We start from the raw sequence: 9,939 nt of genomic DNA, 5'->3' as shown, positions 1-9,939 counted from the left end.
CCTCGGAAGGAAGGTTGGGCAATCCTACTTCCGTAGTGATACTGCCTCGGAAACCCAAGGTGGGGTCGCTAGGAGTCGGGGCCGACTCCACGGCACACAACAACAACAACAACAACAGCTAGCTATATGAAGGCTGGCAGTTCAAACCCACCAGCCACTCCTAGGAAGATTGGACAATCTACTTCCCTAGAGATCTAGGGATACCGACTCGGAAACCCAAGGAGGGGTCACTATGAGTCGAATCAACTCGATGGTAATGAGTTTGGGTTTTTTTGGCTTAGCTAACTACCCGACCACCGCGCCATTCCTCCCGCCTAGACCTCACGAAGCTCATTCGAAAAACGTTGGTTAACCCCAAATCGCACTTTACTAGAAATTTAACGCCTACTCTCCTAAATAAGTTGCATCAGAAGGCATCAAGGATCGGGTAGAAAGGTCTGAGTCATCCTCCAACTCCACAGCCACTTAGAAAACAATTATCGCCAATAAAAGGGGTCGCGCCGCCTGCGCCCACACTCGGGACTGCGCCGAGTTCAGGAAGGGGAGCCCGCGGGGTGGAGCGGGCCTGCCCCTCCCCCACCCTGCGCCGCGGCGTCTGACGTCGGCCGCGGAGAAGCAGCGCGGGCAGCCAGCGGGCTGCGGACCGGGTAAGACAGGGCGAGACCCCCAGACTGCGGTCCCTGGAGGCGGCGCAGAGCCCGCCTAGTTTTCCCTCAGCTGGCGAGGTCTCGTCCCTCTCTTCCGCTAGGAAACCACCGAGAGCTGGCCCTGCCCCCGACGCTTCGGTCGAGGGCCAACCGCGCGGAGTGGGGCGGGAAAGGGCCCTGAGGCGCCGGGCGTTACGGAAGGGGGGCGTTACGGAAGGGAGACGTTAGGCTGCGGCCCTGCCAAGCTGGTGGACCCGGAAGTCCTAACTAAGTGCCCTGAGCCTTCTCGCTAGTTCTGCACTGCTAACCGGATAGGGACTCCTGGCCCACCGTTAACCCTTCCCTTCCCGCCCAGCCTTAATGCCAGGTACCACCAGCTAGGAGAAGGAGGGGCGTGGTAAACCCAGGACAGAAACTTGGAGCCCGGGGACTTTTACCCAATTTTCTTTGAAAGGCAACAAAGTAAAAGAACTTTCTTTATTTAGGTGTGAAGACAAAAAAAAAAAAAAATGACGCTGCAGTGGGTGGCAGTTGCAACTTTTCTTTACGCTGAAATAGGACTCATTTTAATCTTCTGTCTCCCCTTTATTCCTCCTCAGAGGTAGGAAACCGGCAACTCATTACAATAATATTTAATTAGGTCATTTAGGCTGCTTAGTGTGATACAGAAAAAGTTTTGATTTAGAAAGTTTTGACATATGATTATATGAAAGGAGCTCTTTAAAATTGCTGATTAGCAAACAAATTAGGTAACTATTAAAATATCACTTTAGATTAAATTTTTTATTATATATGCAAATGATTAACTTTTTTTCTTCTTTCTTTTGGTTCTGTTGATTATAGATATAACAAAGCAATGATTATACTTTTAACACTTCTCTGGTCACCCATGTTTTATTGCCCTAAATTGGACCAGTGAAAACTAAGTATTCTGTTCATAGTACAACGAGATTGTAAAAAATATTTCATTGAGGATAGGGTGAAGTGACAGTTTAGTAACTTAAGCTAATGAATGATGCTTAGTTTGAGCTTCATGTAACCAAGAAATATTTTCCTTAGTGTTTAATGGTAGTTTTACTACTTGTTATCCCACACAGAATTAATGAATGTATATGAAAAGTGCTGAATATGAAAAATAGCAGAACCATGAATTAATGTTAGTACCTGGGTAAGGGATCTTCTGAGAACTAAATATTCTGTCCAAGCATTGACTGCCTTTCCCCTTATATTTATCAGCAGTTCAGTTCTAGATCCAGAAACTTGGTAGGATGAATGGTGGAGTACCCATGTAATAAAAATGTTGCAAGATATTTCTGCATCCTCATACCATGAAGGAAAATCTTTCACGAATGAGATCATTGACATACCCGCTAAAGCATAGTAAATTCATTGAAGAGTTTTACCTCAGCTCAAGGTCTTCACAACTCTTTACTGTACTTGCTCCTTAAGCTACCTGGAGTCCTACTCATTTCTGTCCTTATGTATCAACTATATCAAGACTTTTTCTTCCTTATGAAAGAAAGAAATTGAATCATACTGCAAAAAGGATCCTTAAGATTACTTTATACAGTTTTATAGATCATATTACTGAGACTCAAAGAAAGGAGGTGTCCTAAATAAGGTTACCCATATGGTCAGTGGCAGATTCAAGACAAAAATCTTGGACCTCTCTTGGTGATTTTATTTTGAACCAGAAACATTCAGATTTGCTTTTTGTTAATAGTTAACAACAGTGAAATTCTACATTCAAGGGAAAGAAAGCTGTAATTTATGAACATCTGATTTTTAAATAAAGCTTAAGGGTTTATGAGTGCTCTGGTGGCATAGTACGTAAGGCATCTATCTGACTGCTAACCAGAAGGCTGGCGGTTCAAACCCACTCAGTCACTCCTTGGAAGGAAGACTGGCAATCCGTCTCCATAGAGATACCACCTTGGAAAACCAAGGAGGGGTCACTATGAGGTGGAAAATGACTCAACAGCAGTGAGTAAAGGTTGATAAAAAGTATCTTTGGTTGGTTAGTCTTTCTTTTATCAAAGGAATCCAAGAATTATGGACCAGACTTTTTCTTCCTGTGAAATATATTTTATCTATCCTAGTCAAGTAATTAGGAGCTCTGTGGCATAGTGCCTAAGGCATTTGACTGCTAACCAGAAGGCTGATGGTTCAAACCCACCAGCCACTCCTCGGAAGGAAGGTTGGGCAATCTACTTCCATAGTGGTACTGCCTTGGAAACCCAAGGAGGGGTCGCTATGAGTCGGGGCCAACTCAGTGGCAGTGAGTTTGGTCAAGTAACTATTTGATGGATGTATGTGCATATATGTACACACCATGTATAAATATACCCTTGTGTGCAAAATAAGAATTTGTATGTGCACACATTCATATTTAGAGTAAGTCTTTGTGTGGCCACTTCTTTTTATTTTTTACATGTGTATCACCGTTATTTGTAAAGCCTTCATTTGACTTGTCTCCATCCTTTCCTCACGTGACCCAGTGGTTAAAGTCACGTGCTCTGGAATCACTCTGCCTGCAGTTCTATCCCAGCTCTGGAGGCTATTAACTGTGTGACTTGGGGAAAGTTACTTCCTTTTCTTTATCACTTCCTGTATCTGTAAAATAGAGATGGTAGTATCTATGTCCTGTGGTAGTTGTGAGAATTAAATGAGCTAAATAAAACAAAGCTTAGAACAATGAGAGTAAGAACTCAACATTTGCTGTTATTACTCTTCACTGAATTGTCTTATTATAAACTGTTAGTTATTCTCTCTAGGGGGCCTCTTTTGTGTTCCCTTTTATATTGGGTCCTTGAAAAAAATAAGTGGATTTATACCTAGAGCAAGGCATTACACTTAGTTTTCTTTTTAAATATGAAACTTTTGTAATGTAGAAGGTAGTAGCTTCCTGTATAAAATACTCAGCCTTGAAAGCCTAGAGAGGAAAGGAAGTGCTCCATCTGTATCAGTCTGCCTCTCCCGACCAGCTTCAATGATCACTTAGACTGGAATTCAAAACATTGTAATCACTTGTCATAATTTTTAGGTTAAACTTTTAAATAATTTTTCAAGTTTGTAAGTGTATGTAAGTGCTCATTACCTTTATATGTCTTCTTTGGACCACGTAATATGTTAACTCATTTAAAATGCCCTTGTACTTTCTCCAGTTGGGTGATGCCTTCCTTCGACATTTATAATTCCATAACTCATGCTTTCTCACCTCTTTGTGTTTATATTGTTCTATCCATCTAGACTATTTCCTTATCTCATTTCCTCTCTGTTCAAACCCTGATCTTAGTGATAATTATATGGTGTAAGCATTTGTAAAAATTTATCAAACTACATATTTAACATTTTTGCACTTTACTGAATATTTATAATACTTCAATGATTTTAATTCCCTGATGGTGAAAGTATAGAAACTGTTCTATTTGCAGTAGATACTAAAAGTGTACCATATGAAAATACATAGAGCACAAAACTGGGCTTCCCGCTCCTGAAATGTTACTAGTTGTTAGACCAATACATCTGTTATTTCATAGCTGTTATTAGCCTGACTAGGTAAGAGATGTAAAGTGATGATTTCTATCAACCACACAGTATTTTAATAAAAAATTTCTCTGTAAGGTTTTGATCATGCATATTTCCTTTAAATATTATTTTTACCTTTTTACCTTAAAATATTTAAGCCACTGGATAAAAGATAATCAAATGTCAGTTACTAAATTTGAAAGACTTGTTCTCTATTTCATGAGACATTCTTAAGTGGAAATTTAAAAATTCAATTTTTGTAATTCTTTTCACTCACTCCACAAGGGCCAAAATGTTTAATTCAGTATTTAGAAAATAATACAAAACTTCATTTAGTGTTTTACAACTGTTGTAATTATATTGCTTTACAGATGGCAGAAGATTTTTTCATTTCATGTCTGGGGTAAAATTGCCACTTTTTGGAACAAGGCTTTCCTTACCATTATAGTCCTACTGATTGTTCTGTTTCTGGGTAAGTACTGGGTTGCTCCTTTGAGTAAACATAACTCTAGGTTTTCTTCATGAATTCATTGTTTATTGACTAATTAAGTTGATGGTTGCTATTGATGTACAGTTGACTTTACATGTATTGATAGTGTATAGAGGAGATACTAATTTATTGATCCACAAGTGATAAATATTACTGTTCTCCATGGACAAGTACAGATTTCATCAGAGTACAGTGGTTTCTAACTTGTTTGACACATACAGATGCTTTTTAAGTATCTTTTGAAAGCTGTAGAAACTCTCTCCTTAGTAGAAGATAACGTGTATCTATGGAGGCACAACATAATTAGGGTAGTCACAAGATTTTGAAGCCTACCCACAGAAAGTAGGTTGAAGAATTCTGGATTCATAGTTAAATGCAGGAGCTTTAGAGGCAGGCAGATATACACCTTACCCACTTAGTCACAATTTTTCCATTTCAGGATAGGGTAATGACACCAAATTCACTGAATTGTTTTAAGGTTTAAATGCAGTAACCTTCTATCCTCAGTTTCCAAAAACAAGGTCATTGTGCAAAACTTGATGTTTTATGAAAATAGAGGATGCCTATATCATTACATAACTGCCAAATTACATCATTACTAAAGTACCAAACCACTGACAGTCGTGGCCCAGCCAAATGACATGTAACTTTAACCATCACAGCCAGCTTTACTCTCACCTCACACCTAGGCATTCGTTACTACCAGACATACATCATTAATGCTCAAAAAGTCAGATAGTGGATGTTTTACAATTGCCGTAAATGTGAAATATAAATGATAATGAGATAGTGGGCAAGTAAGGAGAGAGTGTAATATATTAAAACTCACAGCCAAGTTCTCGCAGTTACCACATCTAAAGTTAAGGATCACCATATTTTTTCAAAGTAGCTGAATTCAGAGCAATTAAATGACTAAGATCAGCCCACTACTTTTTTGTATTTCTGTTTATAATATACATTCCAGAGTGTTTTCCCTCAGAAATCCCTTACAGTAGTTGCATTGTGGCTTAAATAGAACCAGCTATTATAGGAACCAACTCAGGACCCTAACCACCTGAGACCAGGACGCTACTTTGGGGAAAAATGTGTTCTGTGTTCCAAACCACTAACCTCTGAAATGGAACCATCTTTGTAAAACTGGGAACATCTTCTGTGAGAGGGTGTGAGTATCATGAAAGATAGGAAAGTAATTGTATTTTGATATGTTCAGATGTTTGTGCCTCCTTCCAAAATGCCAATGATGTTTTTATCATAGTACATTATTGCTAATTTTATAGATTGAATCTCGAGCCATGTAAGAAATCACAATAAAAGAATAAAGAACAGTTAGGAAAACAAGTCCCAACTCTGCCACCAGCTAGCTAAATGACCTTTTGGAATGATGTGTCATTTTTCTAAGTTTGGCTTATTCATTTGTAAAATAAATAGAGAGAAAGAAATAATCTCTGCAGATTCTATTAGCCCTAGAATAGTATTGTGATCTTCAAATTCTAAAATTACTAGAATTTCTACCGAAAGCTGTCATTTATTTAAAGGAAGGAAGCTATGCTGAAGGTTCTTTTTGTTACAAATATCAGAAACCAGCTTGAACCAAGGAAAGAAAGGAAGCCAAATTCCAGGGAGGGACTAGACTAGAGATTGAACTGTTCTTTTTTTGTTTGTTTCTACATTTCTCTTTGTGTCTACTTGACTCTTCTTTCTTTCCGTGGGCTCTGATCCTCTCTCCCAACCAGCTGCCAGGTGTGATAGTTCCAGTCATTCACACAGACCAAATAACCGTTTCTAGGCCCAATTCCAGCTAACATTTGTAAAGTATATGACAGCAATAGCACAAAGGATGGGGAGTAAATGGAATTATTCTATTCAAAGTTCTTCTATTTTATGTTAAATGATACAATAGAAGTAGACTGTGATCAATCAAAAATACATATTATAATCAATAGAGCAACCACTGAAAACATTAATTACAAATAGGTAGCTCTAAGAACACCATAAAAAAACCCAAATTCATTGCCATCAAGTCGATTCTGACTCATAGCAACCCCCAATGGGTTTCCAAGGCTATAAATCTTCATGGAGGCAGACTGCTTCATCTTTCTTCCACAGAGCAGCTAGTGGGTTCAAACCACTGACATTTTGGTTAACAGCTAATTGCCTTAACCACTACACCATCCGAGCTCCTAAGAACACTATGACTTTAGACAGAACCAGACTCACTGCCACTGAGTCAGATATGACTCATAGTGACCCCTCCTTGGGTTCCCAAGGCATTATCTCTACGGAAGTAGATTACCCAGTCTTGCTTCTGAGGAGTGGCTGGTGGATTTGAACCACCAGCCTTCTGGTTAGCAGTCAAATACCTTAGGCACTATGCTACCAGAGCTCCCAAGAACACCATAAAGGATTAAAAAGCAATACTAAACATTGTTGGATTAACCCACAAGGTGGCAGAAAAGTAGGAACAGGAACAAACAACTTAGGACAAAGAGTAAAATGTTAGACCTAAGCTCTATCATAGCAATAGTTGTTTAAATATATAGTTATATTATATTTAAATTGGACTAAACACTCCATTTAGGAGCTCTGGTGCATAGTGCCTAAGGCATTTGACTGCTAACCAGAAGGCTGGTGGTTCAAACCCACCAGCCACTCCTCAGAAGGAAGGTTGTGCAATCTACTTCCATAGTGATACTGCCTTGGAAACCCAAACCCAAGGAGGGGTTGCTATGAGTCGGGTCCGACTCAACGGCACATAACAACAACAAGCACTCCATTTAAAAGATCGAGTTTATAGACTGGATAAAAAAGCAAAACCCAACTATATGCTAAATACAAGAGGTGTACTTTAACGATAAAGATGCAAAGAGGGTGAAATAAGATATGAAAAAAGTAACAAGCAGTAGTAAGCATAAGAAAGCCAGTGTGGCTTATAGTAATATCATACAGAGTAGACTGTAAGAAAAGGAGTATAAACAGTACTAAACAGAGTTATAATAAAACAGTTCATCAGGAAGACAATCCTAATTTATAGGCACCTAAAAACATATATACTTCAAAATATATTAAGCAAAAACATTTTTTAAAAAAAGGAGAAATATATAGCTGCACAGTCATGATTGGAGATTTTAACACCTGTCTCTCAGCAACTGATGGAACAACTAGACAGAAAATAAAAAAGCATACAGACATTTTTAGAAAACTTACTCAATAGCCATTGAATACATGTACACTATATTCTGTTCATCAAGTTTATACTATATTCTGGGCCATAAAGGAGCTCTGGTGATGTAGTGCCTAAGGCATTTAACTGCTAACCGGAAAGCTGGCAGTTCAAACCCACCAGCCACTCCTTGGAAGGAAGACTGGGTGATCTACTTCCATAGAGATACCACCTCAGAAACCCAAGGAGGGATCGTTATGAGTCAGGACCAACTCAACAGCAGTGGGTTTGGTGGTGGTGGTTTTTTTTTTTTTTTTTTTTTTGGTGGTTCCGAGCAGTAAAAACAAGTCTCAGTAAATTACAGAGGATTGAAAACATATAGACTAGGTAAAATAGAAGTTAATAACAGTACTTGGAAAACTTGCACATATTTGAAATTGGACAACCTGTTTGTCGTGACCTATGGGTCAAAAAAGATATCACAAGGGAAATATTTTTTAAAAAATCATTTTGAATGCGTAGATGAAGTTTTATTTAATACTCTTTGCCAATACTATAATTCAAAGGCATCAATCTTATTTGCTTTTCCTTATTCAGCTTTCACATGTATATAACACAATTGAAAATACCAGGGCTTGGATCAGACACACCTTAGTTAGTCCTTATGCTAGCAGCAAACAATTGGAAAATGACAATTATTTTTAGTTCCTTCTATAACAACATCAGGAAGCTTAAAAACCTTAGAAATAAACTTAATAAAATGTATTTAAGATTTCTACACTGAAAACTACAAAAAAAATTGGTGGAAATTTAAGAAAACTTAAGAGATATTTTCATTATTTGGAAGACTATCATCACACTGTCTATTCCTTGAAACGGATTTATAGGTTGAAGGTAGTCCCAGTCAAAATCCTTACAGGCAATTTCAATGGAAATTGGTGAATTCCTTCTAAAATTTTACAGTGGAGAATGCTGGTGGTCGCCATCTTAATTAAGTAACCAAATTTAGCAACACCCAGTAAGGAAGATTGGGCAATCTACTTCCATTGTGATACCGCCTCAGAAACCCAAGGAGGGGTCGCTATGAGTCGAGGCCAACTCGACGGCACATAACAAGTATGAGACAAGCAGACGTTATACAGAATTACCTGTGAAGGATTTTTGCCAAAGTATATAATCTGATCCAATTAAGTCTTTATACATAACCTCTAGTTTTCTAGAAATACAGAAATTAGAGGAATATATTAAACTATGACACAATCAGACAAATCTTGAACATAACTCTATAAAACAATAAGTATTGGTAGTGCAATGGTAAAGGCACTGGGTTGCTAACCAGTAGGTCAGCGTTTGAACCCCACATCTGCTTCATAGAAGAAAAAACCTGGCAGTTTGCTCCAATAAAGATTATAGCCTAGGAAACCCTCTAGGGCAGTTCTCTCCAATAGGATTGCTGTGAGTCAGAAACGGCTCAGTGGTATCCAAAAACAGCGATAACAATAAAACAGTTGGCCTGGACACATTAGTCAGTGTCTTCTACTAAGGCATTTGTTCTTGTTTGTGTATTCATTTGGGGAGACTCCGTAGGCTCCAGAGTCAGGTTGGCTGAAATCTTCACAGAAGTCGCTTACCAGGCCTGACTCTTCCATGGTGCTGCTGGGTGGGTTCAAACAGGCAACCTTTGGGTTACTAGCTGAGTGTAGACCATCTATGCAACAGGGACTTTTAGTCAATGTCTTATTTTGATTTTTTAAAAGAGTTCTGTGTTAAAAGAGACTAAAAAAATAAACAACGATTATTAATCATATGTAATTAGTGGTCATTAATTAGATTACAGGTTTTTAAAAAAGTCTATAAAAACCCTTTATGGATGAATTTAAAAGAGCCCAAATAAAAAAATGGGCAAAGAATCTAAGCAGACATTTCTCCAAAGTATATATAGAGATGTCCACTAATCATATGAAAAGATGCTCAACATCATTAGCCTTCAGGGAAATGCAAATCAAAACCACAATGAGATACTACTTCACACCCACTAGGATAGTTGTGGGAGCTCTGGTAGCATAGTGCCTAAGGCACTTGACTGCTAACCAGAAGGCTGGTGGTTCAAACCC

General features: G+C 38.5%; 1 protein-coding gene across 1 annotated transcript in view; it reads left to right on the top strand.

Annotated features, from left to right (window-relative positions):
* Positions 1-9,939, top strand: part of LOC103200565 (B cell receptor associated protein 29) — a 147,265-nt gene that overhangs the window by 18,116 nt on the left and 119,210 nt on the right. Inside the window, 2 exon segments of the mRNA XM_042781394.1 lie at positions 1,133-1,248; positions 4,547-4,647. Of these exon segments, the coding sequence (XP_042637328.1) occupies positions 1,133-1,248; positions 4,547-4,647 (217 nt within the window).

Source organism: Orycteropus afer, unplaced genomic scaffold (genome assembly GCF_000298275.1).
Source record: "Orycteropus afer afer isolate SDZICR_OR568_19922 unplaced genomic scaffold, OryAfe1.0 scaffold00007, whole genome shotgun sequence".
NCBI lineage: Eukaryota > Metazoa > Chordata > Mammalia > Tubulidentata > Orycteropodidae > Orycteropus > Orycteropus afer.
The sequence above is the reverse complement of the archived record's forward strand: the minus strand, read 5'-3'. Positions and strand labels throughout refer to the sequence as shown.